The sequence below is a fragment of the Cynocephalus volans genome, chromosome 5, assembly GCF_027409185.1.
Source record: "Cynocephalus volans isolate mCynVol1 chromosome 5, mCynVol1.pri, whole genome shotgun sequence".
Classification (NCBI taxonomy): Eukaryota; Metazoa; Chordata; class Mammalia; order Dermoptera; family Cynocephalidae; genus Cynocephalus; species Cynocephalus volans.
The window spans coordinates 133506602-133523943 of record NC_084464.1 but is presented as its reverse complement, the minus strand read 5'-3'; the positions used below and the strand labels follow the sequence as shown (position 1 = coordinate 133523943).

General features: G+C 38.2%; 1 protein-coding gene and 1 long non-coding RNA gene across 3 annotated transcripts in view; one reads left to right on the top strand and one right to left on the bottom strand.

Annotated features, from left to right (window-relative positions):
• Positions 1-17342, bottom strand: part of LOC134378035 (uncharacterized) — a 79713-nt gene that overhangs the window by 1659 nt on the left and 60712 nt on the right. The gene's annotated exons all lie outside the window — the stretch shown is intronic.
• On the top strand, positions 3926-16903 carry LOC134378033 (pantetheine hydrolase VNN2). Of its 2 annotated transcripts, XM_063096946.1 has the most exons (7): positions 3926-4138; positions 4263-4393; positions 6577-6769; positions 9123-9411; positions 10801-11174; positions 12075-12245; positions 16712-16903. In XM_063096946.1, the coding sequence occupies exons 1-7, from the start codon at positions 3926-3928 to the stop codon at positions 16901-16903; spliced, it is 1563 nt and encodes a 520-aa protein (XP_062953016.1). The 2 variants fall into 2 exon arrangements, with proteins under 2 accessions (XP_062953016.1, XP_062953017.1); XM_063096947.1 differs by lacking the exons at positions 9123-9411; positions 10801-11174.

Sequence of the window (17342 nt, the reverse complement as noted above, 5' to 3'; positions counted from 1 at the left end):
TCTCTCTCTGACCTTCTCCTGCCCTTTCACCTGCTTTTTTTTCTCCACAAGGCAGGCCATAGAAACTATTCTAATCTTCCCCTGCCTTTCTATTTTGGAACTGGCTATAAAGAAATGCTTTGACCTACCTTGTTTGTTCTGATAAGATCCCCATTTCAGAGGGGGTCCTGCCCCATACCCTGAAGGAAGAAAAGCCACACAGAGAGGCCAAGAAGAATCTGAACAAACAGGCCTTGCTGGGTTTCCCCACCCAGTCCATTAGTATTAGATCATACCCTTTTTGTCCAGTCTTATCTACACAGTTGTTAATGCTTCACTGCCTGTGTAATGAACTTCCATAAAAACCCAAAAGGACAGGATTTGGAAAACTTCCAGATAGCTGAACATGTGGAGGTTCCTGGAGGTTGGAGCACCTGGAGAGGGCGTGGAAACTGTGCACTCATTCCCCCATACCTTGCCCTGTGCATCTCTTCATCTGTATCCTTTGTAATATCCCTTATAATAAACCGGTAAATGTGTTTTCCTGAGTTCTGTGAGCTGCTCTAACAAATGAATCAATCCTAAGGAGGAGGTCTTGGGAACTCCAATTGATAGTTGGTCAGTCTGAAGCACAGGCAAAACAACCTGGGGCTTGTGATTGGCATAGAAAGTGGGAGGCAGTCTTGTGGGACTGAACCCCTCACCTGCAGGATCTAGTGGTAATCTCCAGGGAGATAGTGTCAGAATTGAACTGAAGGACACCCAGCTGGTGTCTGCTGCAGAACTGATTGTTCGCTTGGTTTGTGGGGAAAAACCCACCACGTGTTTGCGGTGTGAGAGCAGAGGAAAAACAGCTTGTTGTTTCTACTTGATCTGTTACCCCAGAAGATAGGGCCAGCCCCCAAAGTGAAACCGAAACAGAAAGTTGTCAGGGGTGGCTGGAGGAGTACAGGTCTTGGGAAGAAGAAAGCACATGGGATCCAGAGAATTGTAGGGCTTCCCCCAGCAGAGGCTATGAGTAGTTATCTTAGGCCCCACAGACTAACACTTTTCTAAATGCATGTCTCTACAACTGTAAATGCTGCCTGTGAGAATGCTCTCAATAATTATATGTGCTATTTCCAACTCTTCATTTCTCAGGTCACTTGTCATTTTGTTTCTGGGAAAGGTAGCAGACCAGGAAGTCCAGCAGGCTATGTTAGAGCCAAGAGCGTCTCCTCTCCTTCCTGTGGCTGAGTTAATTCCTTGGTGTCCTCGCTTTGCCTCTGCCACCCCACTGAAGTTTGTCTGCCATGCCTGGCTTGGCATGATCCAGGAGTTGGTGCCCAGGTACCTTGTCACATCCTCTTCCAGCCCCAGCAGTTCTCAAGCACAGTACCTCAAATAGACTAGAAGTGTTTAATTGTACAATAGTGGTTCTGTGGGCCTAGCAGGGAAATAATATTAAGCAATTAGTATTGTTACATTACTAAATTGTCACCCATTTTTGTTTATTATTGTCATCCCCCTCATAATCTTACAGAGGCCTTTCATGTGTCTTTGAGTCTCAGAATAACCTTGTGAAGGAGATAGAGCAGGTATGCTTACCTGAACTTTTAGATGAGAAACACAAGTTCAAAGAAGCAAAGTGCAAAACCCAAAGCATACCTCTGCACTTCTGACAATTGGAAAAGTGGAAAAAGTGAGATTTTAAAATTTCAGACTTAAAACTTAGCCCAACTGAATACTATTCTAAGAGGTGATCAAATTCACAATTAGAAACAAACATTTGAGCTCTGACTACTTTTAACAGTGACTCTTTGACCAAGTAATTCTTAATCAATTTTAACTTTTCACCTTTAACCTTGTAATCACAAAATGGTAAATTAGGAAGTAGGCTTTTTTAGCAGTAAATTATAATTAATCAATGTTCCCTGTAGCAAAGTAACCTTACCTTACATTATAACTAGCCAAACAAAAGAAGTTAAGCCTTACTTCATCAATCATGTTTGTGAATACAAATATTCCTACTCTTGAAGTCTGAGTCCTAAATTTTGTCTTTTACTTCTGAATACTTAAGACAATATCAGTGGCCTCTGTGGCAAATGTTTTTCTTTACATCTCAAGGATCTTCATATGTTTAAATTGCTAAGTCATTTACTAACTTTGGATTCTTCTATTCAATTACCTTTATTTACTCAGATTTTCTGTTTCTACAAGATGATTTTGAAATGCTGCAAAGAGAAAAAGGGAAACTTGGTCATCTTGACTTTATATCAGGAGTCATTTCCCCTTTCTCCTTCAGCCAAAAGAAAAGAAAAGAAAACAAAACAAAAACAAAACTCTAATCAATGCCATTTCTGTCTTTTACAGGCACAAACAGAGAAAAACATACAGGAAATTTGGGGACACTAAGATGTGAAAGACAGATATAATTGTCCCTGTTCTTACCCCCAAAGGTAAAGACTGCTAGGTCCTCTTCATCAGCTTACCTGATGACTTCCAAGCAAAAAAGATAATGAGATATTACTAATTGGTGATATTAAATCACATGAAGATAGATCATGATCCAAATTATACTGATAGAGATGGAAGAGCATAGTTGTATTTACTAGATTTGCTAATTAAATATTCATATAGCACTTATCAAATTTACCTGTGGCTTCTTATGGTGTTCATTTTTTTTTTTTTTTTGTCTTTTTGGTGACTGGTACTCAGCCAGTGAGCGCACCGGCCATCCCTATATAGGATCCGAACCCATTTTTTTACAGAAAATATGAATAGATCTTATTTATAGCCCTTAGACCTCATCCTTAACAAGAATTTATCTTAATATGAGTGGGAGAACAGAATGAATTAAATATTTTTATCTACTTTTCTATGTTGTCTAAAAACATTGAGTGACTTTTACCCAGAGGCCCAGATAAAATAAAACAAAGCCTTGACATGGCGGGATTGAGACTGGAGAAGGGAGACCATAGATGTCGTAGGAGGGCACTAGAGGCACGTACTATATTTGTTGTTTTTTAAGTCATTTATGTGGCTATTTGCCTCTAACAAAAATGAAATTTATATTTTATCTCTGTTATATAACAGAGATGATCTTTATTATCACCGGTCTTAGATACTTTCCCTTCTCTGGTATCTACCTCCCATGAAGGAAAGAAAGAAAAAAAGGAAAAAGGGAAGAAAGGAAGGGAGGGGTGGAAGGAAAGAAAGAATGAAAGGAGGGAGGGAAAAGGAATGAAGGGAAAGAGGAAGGGATGGAAAGAAGGAAGGGAGAAATAAGGAAAGAAACTCGGTTCCCCTGAGTCCTTGGGCCCCTGGGCTGAGGTCTCAGTTTCTCCTCTGGCCTCACCCAAGGGAACAGAGCCTGGGGGATCAGTGCTTTGAGCACTAAGGATACAGCAGGGATCACACCAGACAGCAAACTCCTGCTTCTATTGAGCATGTGTTCTCAGTCTTTAACATGTGTATCAGGTGCCAATTTGGGTGAATTTTGTTCTCAATGTTGTTCTGTGGTGCATTTTCCTAGAAGTAAATATTTTAGAAATTTTCTTCTCTTCTAATAATAAACATGATATAAATCGCTCAACAGGACAACAAAAGAATTGTGGTTGATTTTTTTAATATATAAAATGTTTGTTGTGGTATGATTTTACATGAGTTAAATTACTAATTTCTTTTCATTAATAAAAGGTAGAATTATACTATATTTGAATTTTTTTTTCTGAAATTTGACATTAAATCTTATCAATACACATGTTGTTCAATCCTTGAAATACTGTCTGATTGTATTCATTGAACTGCAACATTTTTTCCCTCAGAAGGGGTCAGGCATAGTGTGTTCATAAGATTGTAAAATAAAACCCCAGTAGCTGGCAGTCATATGTTATGTAAATGTTCTCGCCTCTATAAATTCTACATGAACGTTACTTTTACTTTCAGAAACTACTACACCTTGGCCATGACCACTTCCTCTTTTCTGACCTCTGTGGCAATTTTTACCTTGATTACCTTCCATGTCGGTGCTCTGGACACATTTATAGCTGCAGTGTATGAACATGCTGTCATCTTGCCAAATAAAACAGAAATAACTGTTTCTCAGGATGATGCTTTGCTTCTCATGAACAAAAATATAGATATTCTGGAGAGAGCAATTAAGCAGGCAGCTGAGCAGGTAGTCTTTTCTTTCTGCTAATCATAATTTGTGGGGGTGACATGGGAGCTGGTGGAAAACTGCTGTGTTGAAGACTCTTTGTTGTACGTGGAAAAATAATTTATATTTGACTTGTTTTGAACAGAATGCTCGAATTATTGTGACTCCAGAAGATGCACTTTATGGGTGGGAATTTACCAGGGAAACCATTTTCCCTTATCTGGAAGATATCCCAGACCCTCAGGTGAACTGGATTCCATGTAAAGACCCCCACAGGTATTTTAACTATCGTAGTTGTTTGTGCAAAAATGCTGTAATTCTCTAAAATGTGCATGTTTGCCAGAGTGAAATGATTAATACAGAATTATCAAATATGTGATGTATGTTATGGTTATGTTTATCTCGGCATTTGTTAGATTTTTAAAAACTGTACTTAGACCATTTAACAATTTTTTATGATTGAAGATCTTTATTAAATTTGGGGAAAATTTGTAAACAGTATTTATTACAAGGAAAATTAAAAGAAGAGGATCTCACAAATACAAAAGTAACTCAATTTCTGAAGTGGACAGTGGGTTGTGTTAAGAAAATAGTCCAAGGTCTCTGTTGAAGGGACCATATTTCAATTTCATAGAGTCTCTTTGCCCCAGAGTTTGCTTCTCAGGCACAAAGACCTCACTGTGTACTTTCTAGTGAATCATAAGACCTTATGCTTTGAAACTGCATTTTCCTAGTCTCATAAAGTTAATTTTCCCAGGAAAAGGTTAACTTCTAATATAAAATATTTAATATACATAAGTAAATACTGAATTTATAAATCCTACTGTCTATTAGGACTTGAAGATGATTTGTTTAGGTACAGACTACACACTTCTCTATTGCAGTGATAGTTCTCTCACTCTTTCACAATCTTTTTCTCTCTCATTGTTCACTCTTTTATCTTCTCACCCTTTCTCTCACTCTTTTACCTCAAATTAAGTTTAGTAAACATTCTTTTGTTATGTTCTTGCTGGAGGATGATAGATACCACACTTTTTAAAGGCACTCCTGATGATTCTGCAGTTTATAGAAGGGTATCAGGAAATGGCTTTTCATAGCTCTAGAGAGATTGAGTGCACTCAGAGTAGACTACCCGTTTACATGACGATGGACATGTCCATCTTCCCATCTTTCCTGTTCTAAGTTAATGCTCTTATGGGGTTTGGGAGACACTTTCTTTTGTGCAAGATGAGAGGCAAATGGCTGGACAGTTTTTCTATATAGAAGTTTTGAGAGTTGTTTTTCATCTCACGGCAGGATTGAGTTCTGCATTTTCTGTTAAAAATAACGTGTTGCAATTTGTGAAAGAGTGAAAGGTCACAGTAGCTATGGAAACTAGTGAAGGTTGGGGAAAGGGTTTATTCTATGTGGTTAGCAAACACCTCTTTCATAACGCCAGAATGCAAGTAACAAACTTTGCATCATCACCCAATACAGTTATGGTTAATTCAACGCGGGGAATGGGATTGCCCTTTACAGATGCAGATCGCACTGAAGAAACAGTATGTCTGGGATGGAAATCAGGAATTCAATTTTGTGCATCTTAAGTTTGTGCTGCCCCTTAGACATTCAGATGGAGATGTCAACCTGGCAGTTAAATATACAAGTCTGGCATGAAAGGACAAGGTTAGGTTGAAAGATAGAAAATCAGGAGTCAGCATATAATTGGTTTTTAATACCATGATGAGTTCACCTATGGAGTGAGTTAAAGAAGAGAATAGGCATAAGGCTTGAGCTCTGGGAAATTCCAATCTTAGACTCCTGGGAGATGAGAAGGAACCAGCAAAGGAAACAGAAAAGCAACCAATGAGTAGGAGCATGAGAGGGTGGGTCCAGTAAGGAGTGCAGTGTTTCCAGGAGGAGGGTGTCATTAACTGTGCCAACTGCTGCAGACGAGTCAAGTAAGATGAGGTCAGGTAAGATGTGAAGGTCATTGTTGGCGTTCGTCACAGTCGGGATGATAGAGATGAAAGTTCATTGGAGTGATTCGAAAGAGAATGGGAGAGGAGAAGCTGGGGACAGAAAGATGATCACCTCTTCCAAGGAATTTTACCATAAGATGGGAGCTGAGAACTGAAGCGTTATTTGGAAGGGTATAAAGGGTCAAGAGAGGTTTTTATTTTAATTTTCTGAAATATAGAGGTAGTAGAGCATATTTTGTGTTGATGGAACAATCCATTAGAGACAAGACAATTGACGATGCAGGAGACTGAATAATGAATCGCTGGAGCAAAAGATATGGTGTAGAAAATATTCATCAAGTTTAAGTATAATCTGTGGCTTTTTAAATATGATTCTTTTATGAGTAGTTTTTAGATTAACTTCAGTTACACTTAGGCTCCTACTGTTGTTATTGTCTCTGTATGAAGTGACTAAAATACTGGTTAAAACTGACATGTCTTAATTAAAATTTGATTTAGATTTGGCCGCACGCCAATACAAACAAGACTCAGCTGCCTGGCCAAGAACAACTCTATCTATGTCTTGGCGAATATTGGGGACAAAAAGCTATGCAGTTCCCATGACTCCGCATGTCCTTCTAATGGCTATTATCAATACAATACCAATGTGGTATATGATACAGAGGGAAAACTGGTGGCACGTTACCATAAGGTAAGAGAGAGGGAGGGTATGTAAAAAGGAGCCTGACATGAGAGAAGTGAATGCTGTGGTTAGGAGTTTGAGCTTTATTCGCTGTATAATATGATTTATTAGAGATTTTTTTGTGAACACGAGCAATGAAGAAAATGACATTTTAGAGAAAAACTAATCTGGAAAATTGTAGACAGAGACTGTTAGAAAAGTGTTGTAATGGTCCAGAATTGAGATAATTTTTGTGTGGGGGGATGTGCTTTAATTTAGTAGGACAAATAGTATCCCATAGCGCTCTTTATTAAGTATGCTTCTGGCTATGCTTGTTTGACAATTTTTCCATGTGAATGTTCTTTCTTTTTTTTTCAGGTTTTATTTATTTTATTTTTATTTTTAGATAATTGATTATACATACATGTGGGGTACAACGTTGATTTTCAGTAACTGTGTAGAATGTGTGGTGGTTAGATCAGGATAGTTAGCTTATTCATCATTACAATACGCATTCTTTGTGTCCATTGACCAATTCCTCATTAGTCCCCCTCTCTCTCCCCTTCCCCTTTTCCATCTCTAGTTACAAGCTGTGGTTACTAGAGATATATTTTTTTGTATATATGAATACATTGTATACATTAATATTGATGCAAAGTATACTAAGGTGACTGTAATGTGGATGCCATTTAGTGCTGAAATGGTATAAAGACATTTTAAAATTGTATAAATTGGTTTCACATAAGTTAATTTTCTATCAAATCAATAAGGTATATCTTATATACCCTAGTTGATTTAATTACCCTTTTGTAGATTTAAGGTCAAATCATAAACTTTTTACTTTGAACTCTGAAATGAAAAAAGAGTGAAATAACCCTTCAGTCTAATTTTATACCAAACTGGGTGGAGAGAGAGGTTGGCCTTTTAAATAGATATGTGATGTACAGGCTGTATGAATGTTCCTTGTCCTTCCCATGCTTTTTTGAAGCATTTTAAATTGTGGCCAAGCATATTTTTACTGGATGTTGACAGCACCACACTCTCCCAAGTGAGCCACGGGCCGGCCCTATGTGGCCAAGCAAGTTTTGAGTAGAGAAATTATCTCCTACAAGTCCCAGTTAAAATATAAATATTAATTAAGAGGAGGGATATTAAACCAATGGCTTCCAAATGATTTTGACTACATACCCCTAGTGGAGACATTTTTTAACACGAGTCCTCAATATATGCATATTTAAAAATTTGTGTATTTATAAATAAATACAAAAATTCAAAACAATTTTTTTAAAAAAAATTTGTGGGTTTTGAGAACTTTTTGTATGTAATTGAACCTTCATTTTCTCCTCAAAATGTATATCATACTGGGAACAGAAATATCAGGTCTTCCATTTTCTTGTTTGGGAGACTGTTTGTATTATTAGTATTATCTTTCAATGCATTTTCCTTTCAAGAATTGTTTTAAGCTGTTGCATTCTGTAAAAGCTAATTTAGTTAACAGGGGTGGCATTGTTGGGCAATCCACATAACCACGTCCAAGTACACTGCAGGATGGTGGTATGCACTGAATGTGGACAAGCCAGTGAGGAGCCTGCTGTCATTCTATGTTCAAGGGCTCTCACTCATCCCTCAGGGTACCTCAGGGACCATTCATGACCCATGACCTCTGACATATGGACCTAATAAGAGTACCTTTGTTGCTTCATTTATCAATTCTTAAAATGCTAGTAAAGTTCAATTTCTTTTATATTTTTAGACAGAAAATAAATTTAGAGAGGTTTTAAGAGTCTCTTTCCCAACCCTCTGCATTCCCTATGTGACAGACCATTTTATCAACTGTTGACCCTGATTATTATATTAGACTAAGTTAGTTTTTCAAGTTTACCTGGAAAGAATCAGGGAAAATTAAATAAAACATTCTTTTTAACAGTGATTTTGAAAGCTGGGTAAAAGAGTCCCTGGAGATTACTTTGGATGGGACATTATAAAGAGGGAGGTGGCATCTCTTATCTGACTCACAAATATTTATTTAGCACCTACTATGTTTCTAGATATCAGGGATTCAAAGAAGAATAATGCATGTATTCAGCTTTAAAGAAGCTCATAGTCTTTGGGGTTTATAGGGAGGTATTTAGCTCTTAATTGGTCAGGGGGAGAGAGATAGAAAGAGAGAGAGAGAAGAGAAGACAGTGAGATGCTATGAACATATGTTGCTTATTCCTCCACAGATTCCTTGGAAATTGATTTACCATTGCCAGATCCATTCACTTTCTAGATTTCTTGCCATTGACCAGAGCCAAATCTGTTACTAACTTTGGAGGGTTTTTACTAGTTATCTCTTCAATAAACCAGCCTTTACTACTTTTATTCTATGTATTTATTGTAGTATCACCTCTACCATGAGCCTCAGTTTGATGTCCCTGAAAAGCTGGAGTTGGTAACTTTCAACACCACCTTTGGAAGGTTTGGCATTTTCACATGCTTTGATATACTCTTCCATGATCCTGCTGTTACTCTGGTGAAGGATTTCCACGTGGACACCATACTGTTTCCCACAGCTTGGATGAATGTTTTGCCTCTTTTGACAGCTATTGAATTCCATTCGGCTTGGGCAATGGGAATGGGAGTTAATCTTCTTGTGGCCAACATACATCATATCAGGAAAAACATGACAGGTAATTCATGACCACATGAGGTTTACAGCTTGTACTTCTAAATACAGGAAAACTAATACTTCAGATATGACCTGTCTTAATTTTTTGCTTTTTTGTTTAGAGTCCTCACTATGTTTGACATTCTTTCACAAAAAAAGAAAAGCTAATGCTTGATTATAATAGCTAGGTTGTGCTAAATCCTTTATGTGTATTACTTCATTTAATTATTAGAATAGCTCTGTGTGGTGGGTATTAACATCCCAACTTACAGATTAGAAAACTGAGAGACAGAGAATACAAGTAACTTGCCAAAAGCTACCTACCCAGCTAGTAACTGGCCAAGCAGGGAACTAAGCAGAGATATGCTCTAAACTGGCAAAGGCAGAAAAGTGTATTCTTTATTTGCTGCTGTATGGTAAATTACCCTTAAAGTTAAAAGTACATGTGTCTTGAAACAACAAAAATTTATTATCTAGCAGTTTGTTGGTCAGGAAATTGGGAACAGCTTAGTTGGTGGTTCTGGCTCAGACTGTCTCTTCAGTTTGCATCAGATTGTTGGCTGGGCTAGCAGTCACCCGAAGGCTTGACTGGGCTGGTGAGTCTGCTTCCAGGATCGCTCACTCACATGGCTATCGGCAGGAGCCCTCAGTTCCTCAGTGGCTGTTGGCAGGAGGCCTCCATTCCTTGCCACTTTTCTCTCGTTAGTGCTACATGACGTAGTCTCATGACATGGCAGCTGATTTCCCCCAGATTAAGTGATGAGAGACAGAGAGAGAAAGCCACATTGCTGTTTATATCTAGTCACCACCATCACTTATTTCTACCATGTTCTATTCATTAGAAATGAGTCAATAAAAAAAAAAAAAGTTGGGCTAACCTGTTAGCTCAGTTGGCTTGAATGCACCTTATAACACCAAGGTCATGGGTTGAGGTCCCCTTACTGGCCAGCCACCAAAAAAAAAAAAAAAACTGAGTCATTAAGTCCAGAGCACACTCTTAAGGGGGACAGTGATTAGATCCACTTATTGAAGAGAGGGGTACTGAAAATTTTTTGTTCATATTTGAAAATAACCACAGTGGGAAAACAGAAGAGAATTTTTCATTACCTTTCCTTGCCTTTCAGGGTCTCCTGAATACAAAGATTTTTATATTTGGCTTAATTTTCCATAATGCTAATAAATAATGCTATATGTTCAACGTTTATTTGAAATGAGACAATTGAACATCTGTTTTAATCTCTTCCAACAGAGAATAAGAGAAGAAGTTAGGTGTGCTGTATAACTAGAAGCCTGTTTGCTTTCTCATTGTGACTAATATGGTAACATGATCACATGACCAATTCTGGTGGGGAAATTGGCAGTATGGGTTTTTTGTGTTGTTGTTTTAAAAAGACTTGTCTTCCATTCACAGGGAGTGGTATCTATGCACCAAGCTCTCCTAAAGTTTACCATTATGACATGGAAACTGAGTTGGGAAAGCTCCTCTTTTCGGAGGTCGATTCACATCCCCGAGTCTCTTCTGCTGACTCAACAACCATGAACTGGAGTGCCTACGCTACGGCCATCAAACCATTCCCAGTACAGAAAAACACTTTCGGGGGATTTATTTCCCGGGATGGGTTCAACTTCACAGAACTTGCTGAATATGCAGGAAATCTTACAGTCTGTCAAAAAGAGCTCTGTTGTCATTTAAGCTACAGAATGTTAAAACAAGAAGAGAATGAAGTGTATGTTCTAGGAGCTTTTACAGGATTGCATGGCCGAAGGAGAAGAGAGTATTGGCAGGTAATCTCAGCTCAAGTGAAAGGGAGTGTTTAGGTGTCAGAACATTCCAGGTTAACTTTTCATATTTATTCCAGGAAACCAAGTGCTTTTCTTGGCATGACTGCATGCATTGACAGTATCACACACAAACACACACACCCCACTGGGGTTAATAAGTTATTTGCAATGAGAATTAAGTCTAATTTGATTGCTCGCTTTGAGCACATCTAAAAAAAATTGTTAACCAGACCATGATGACTTTCTATTTGACTGATGAACTACTTTGCATATTGTGGTGAACTTCAAGAAGGAATCTTACTTGACGACATTTGACGACTTACCTGAATATAAACAGTCTTATTTTCACTTGTCACGTGAACAATGAATAAGAATACCATTTTGTCGTAGTTTCTCTTCTAATCAGATGCACTAGTCTTTTTATTACCTTCAAATAACAAATTTTAAAGATGCAAACTTTTTATAGAGTGTTGGCTATAAATTTGTATTTTCTTATTATATTCCATGTCCCACTGTCTTCTTCTAAAGAAAAGAATACGAAAAAAAGAGGTGTGGTGCAGGGGTGGTCAAACTTTTAATTATCTTTTCAGCTTTAGTACTCCTGTTGCCCAAAGACCTCCCCTTCCTTGGGCTCGATGCCATCATCTGACATACCAAACTAATGGTTTGAGCCTAATTCTAAACCGACTTCTTTCTTTCAATCCATTTGTATCCAGGAAATGGATTGGTTCTCAAATCACTTGCCAGTTCCAATAAACCACGTAATTATAAGAAAAATGATCCAAATTCCTTTACAGAGAAAGAAAATTTTGCCTCGGTATGGTTAAAAAATTAAGTCGACGGTTCTAATAAAAGTAACTTAGATGTAAGGTGTTGTATTTTATCTGTATCTGTCCCACACAGGTATGCACAATGCTGAAGTGCAAAACTACTAATTTGACAACTTGTGGACGGCCAGTAGAAACTGCTTCTACAAGATTTGAAATGTTCTCCCTCAGTGGCACATTTGGGACAGAATATGTTTTTCCTGAAGTGCTACTTACTAAAATTCATCTGTCACCTGGAAAATTTGAAGTAAGAGGATTTTAAGAGTATTTTCATTTTATGTGTTCTCTGAAGCCAAGTAAAACAGGCTATAGCAATGGTATCCATACTTCTGCAGATAACAAACTTCCTCAAACTTAATGGCTTTAAACAATAGCCATTTATTTAGCCCTGATTTTGTGGGTTGGCAACTTGAAGTGGGTGTAGTTGGGCTGTTTTTGTGCTCTGAGTGGGCTCAGTTAATGTTGGCTGCACTCATTGTGTCTGTCTTTAGATAGTGTGTTGGTTGGGGCTGTCTTGTCTTGGACAGCTGGGATGATTGGAGCCATCTCTCCGGGTGTTCTCTCATCTTTCAGCAAATCTGGCCTTGTTCATGTGTTAGTTGAGTGAGGTCAAGAGCATCAAGAGGAAAAGCCACAATGGGCATGTTCTTTTCAAGTTTCTGCTTGCATCATGTTTGCAAATGTCTCATGGAACACAGTAAGCCTCATGAGCAATGTAGAGTCAAGCGGTAGAAAAATAATCAATGCAGATCTCTCCATGGGAAGAGCTGTAAAATCATATTGCAAAAGGGCACGGATAAAGGAGGGGGAAATTTTGTGGCTATTTTTGTAATGTATAGCAACTAATTCTAAAATGATGACACTTCATTGGAATAACACAATAACATACCTAAAACCTATGAGCCCAAGGCCCCATTCATTGAAGAATGTTTGTTTATAGATTTTTGATTTCCTTTTGTCACATGTGGATGTAGACAGAAAATCAGATATTTACTTCACAAATTATAGTGACTATAACCAATTAATTCACACATTAAGCTAGTCTCAAATTAGTGTTATGACTCTGCAGGTTTATATCTGCTAGTAGTACCTGACACGTGCACACGTGCATACACATACTCCACTGGTTTAAATGTTAATGTTTTCTCTGAGTTGTAGCAAACAGAGGCAGGATTTCAGTAACTAGGATAAAATCATTGCATGTTCTGTAAAAGGAAAATAGGATCTAAGTTAACTCATCCAAGGCATCAAGCAAGGAAATCTTCAAGATTGCAGATTGCTTATGGTCATCTGTGTCTGCTGATTGGAATATATCATATTTATAAAAATATTTAATCTGTGAAACTGACAGTTTAACATATGGTGCACCCTTCAGGCTGAGAAACCCAGAGAACAGGAGAGCTTGGCCACCACAGAGCCCAGTTCGGTAGAATCTCACAAACTAATTGAGTCTGGAATACAAGCTTCACTGCCAAGTACAGAAAATCAAGATCAGATCTGAAGTGAGGAGCCTGGAGCTAAAATCCAGAAGTTAAAATGTGCCTGGACTGTCATAAATAAGCATAGATGAATTGAAAGTATCTGGGTTCACTTCAAGGAAATGAGGGAAGGGAAAGCAGAGCCACACAGGTACACTCAGGAAGGAGCAGGAGCTGGCAGTATAGGTGAAAGGTACCCTGTAAGCCCCCATTTAAACTGCACACAAAGTCAGATTTTCAAGATTCTACTTGGACACTTTCCCATATCACATACTCATAAAAATCTATCTCTTTGAAGAATTGTTCCAGAATTGGACTGAGCACTAAAGGTCTAAAGCCAGAAATGCCATTTTACTGTCACTCTGAGCCACATCAGTATTTGAAGAAGTTAGATGGTGATAGTTTGTGAGCAGTTGGAGAGCATAATGAAATTAGTCCATAGCTACCTTCTTTTTTTATTTTAAAATTTTCATCCCAAATGGTTTCGGGCAGTTGGGAAAAGTTAGAGGATGATACAAGAGAGTAAATGTGTAAGTGCTTAACTGTATCGTATTTGTAGGTCCCAACTCTTATCATTTCTCAGAACTTGTCATGCTGTCACCCTTCTGAGGGCACTGGCCTTTTATTCTTAAGTGGAAGAAAGGAGAGAAAGTAGGGATAGCCCTATCCTTTAAATTAGGCTCTTACTGTATTAATTATCATTTGAATCTTGTCTCATCTGCTCATTTGCAGAAAGAGAAAATAGATATTTCCTCTTAGAAAATGAGATAGATTGTGTTACACCAAAAAGATATCAAAGAGGCATTTGGCTGCCTGCAGGCAGGGTCTTTGGTATAGCAATTCCTTAGAGGGAGGTCAGCATGCTGGTTTTCACTTCACAAGTGTAGATTCTCTATGGCGTGACTTTCCCTGAAGTTCATCAGGTTCTAAGGAATGGAACTCACAAAAGAAGATCAACATATTATTTTTTAAAATAGATTTACTTAGCTGGAGAATAATGAACTGTCCTCTCAAGAAGGCTCTCCATTGGCAAATGTTCTCAAGTCCAAACTATGGATCTGAAGTTTGTTTTGTGAGTACAGAATTAAAACAAATGGGGTTGGGCATTCACAGAAATGATTTCCAGGAAGCCACAGTAGCCTGAGGCAATGTGTTTCCCTTCTTTAGAGCTGCTGACCTAAAGACCATCTAGAATTAAGGCACCTACCTTCCTCAAAAAGGGCCAAATAAACAGTGACCGATTCTTGATTTTTTTAGTTCTTCTTTTCTAGAGACCTTGACCTCTGTTAACATATTATTTTTAGAAAGACCATTTAAAATATTGTAGATGACAAGTTTTTATATCAGTTGTGCTCACAATGTCTTCTTGAGTATTTCCCCAGTTCTGCAAATATTTACACATTGTCTTAGAGAATCACTGTTGCAGAGATTTCAACACACTTAATTGTGTACCCTTTCCCCTTGACCACCTAGCTTTATTCTAAAAGGGCAGAGTGTTACTGACCATGCCCCCAAATATGGAAAGGTCTTGCTTTAGCACCTTGGGCATCATCAGAACCCCTGGCAGAGTCTGGTTTCTGCAATTAACTAGTTATGTGACCTTGGGAAAGTTACATAATGTCTGAATTTTCTAGATAAAAGAGAGGACTAACCTATTATTTAAGATTGATTAACTTAGCTGCAAAATGGAGAGAACACCTTACTGGTTATTTTGATGACAATGAAATATGCTAATTCACATGAAGACACTCTGTGAACAGTGAAGCACAGTTATCCTTTAGGGTATTTAGTTATTTTGTTCTTCTAATTATAAAGTATCTGTTTGCCCAATTTCCAATTTCTTCACTACCCATACAGTCTACCCATACTGTCGTTTCCACAACAGATGGGTGAAAGAAAGTGAACCGAGATGCTGGGTACCATTCAAGCTTTATTAAAGGAAAAAAATCTGCTGAACTGTACTCAAAGTAGCAGGCAGCCCAGGGCTGCCCTGAAAAGGGGACAGCACCAGGTGTGGGGGTGGTAGAGCTTATATAGTGCGCCAAGGACTGGCTGATACCATCAAGGAGGGTCATGATGCTAATGTGGATCCGGGTGGAGAACTGCATCCTTGCGGAAGCAAAAGGGGTTTCTGTTTAAGTCAGGAGGCTTCTCATAAAGGGGAGGGAGGGCGGGGCCATTTTGTAGTTGGGCTTGTCTAAAGTGGTGCTGCTTATGTTGCAGATCTATTAATGGGTTCATTTTCTTTTATTCTCATTCTATCTATTGTCCATCTGTCTGTGTTTCCTTCTATTCTTGTTCAACTGCGTTGTATACAATACTACCTTACAGAGAATCCTCTGTGGTTTCAGGATAGAGCTGGTCATTTAAGGCGTTCAGAATCTGAGCCCCACCTTCCTCTGATCATAGGGCTTATTCGCTTCTTCATTAGTCGTCAACTCTAGCCAGTGGTGTGCTGTAAATTTTAACAACCCGCTCTCTTTTCTGAGAAAGAAAAGAAAAAGCTCTGGTTTGTGGCATATGCCAATTTTTGTGGAGTAAACATTCCTATCACAATCAATTTCAAGGATGGCTCTGTTTAACAACCAGCTGCCAAAGTTCCTGGAAGTTTAATACCTGTTCTCATGAGTCCGTACACCACTGGCTCCAGCATACCACTGGCTCTAACCAACTTGGAGTGAGAAAACAGGTTGCCTATACTTGTCACAGGCACTTCTGCCTCAGAATGAGTCTTTGCTGCTTTGATTTCCACTTCCCACAATGTCATCTGCCATGCAGCTCCAGGAAGAAATGACTAACTGCTCCTTCTATGGCATGTTTTGTCCCATTCTGGGAAGTAGACCAGCTTGTCCCTTCTCAGACCTCCGAAGCACATATCTGTTTCCCTCTCTAATATACTAATATACTGATTTCTCTCTTCATGTTTAGAATCTGCTCAGTTTCACAACTAACTTTGAAGCTTCTTGAGGGAAGAGTGTGATATATACCTCTCTAATTCCTGATGATTTTGACTTTTCATTAACAGTTACATTCAACTGCTAAAACTCAAATTTTGGGCCCTCTTGAATTGCTCTAATTTTCATTAAATATAAAATAACCTGCCAAGCCTATTCCTCCCTCCCCAAGCAGGAGCAATTTGATCAACCTTTATATCTGGGATGGTTTCAAAATCATTAGTTTGCTTGCAATGTATATTTTAATAAAGCTGACTGTACTTTTCCCTTCTTTTCTTTAGGTGATAAAAGATGGGCGTTTGGTAAACAAAAATGGACCATCTGGGCCTATTCTAACAGTGTCACTGTTTGGGAGGTGGTACACAAAGGACTCGTTTTACAAGTCATGTGGGACCAGCAATTCAGCAGTAACTTACCTACTAATATCCACATTATTAATGGTTGTAACTTGGCAAAATGTTGTAATGGTATAAGACATCTCTTTATCACATTCATTTTTGTATCATATATTTTGCTAAATATGTTTATCAGGTTCCCAAGTTTACTAAGAAACTTTGAAGAGCTATCTCAGTAGTATAGACTGATGATTCCTAAATACATATTTTTCTCATCAAGGATTATTTCAAAGTAGTATAGTAATTTTGTCCTTTTTTTGGCTACTCTGAAATGTTGCAGTGTAGTGTAATGGAAAGAGCATGGGTGTACAAGTAAGATAAATGAGAATCAAACCCCAGCTCCAGCTTTATCTGCTGTAAGACCTCATGTGTGCTTTTTTGTGTGAGAAGACAGAAAGTGAGGAGTTGCAGGGCCATTGTAAAAATAGCCATGCCCATGAAGAGAACAGTGATGATGGAAATTGAGAAGTTTATGACTGAATTTCCTTTCACATTAAAGACAATTTGAACTCACCTA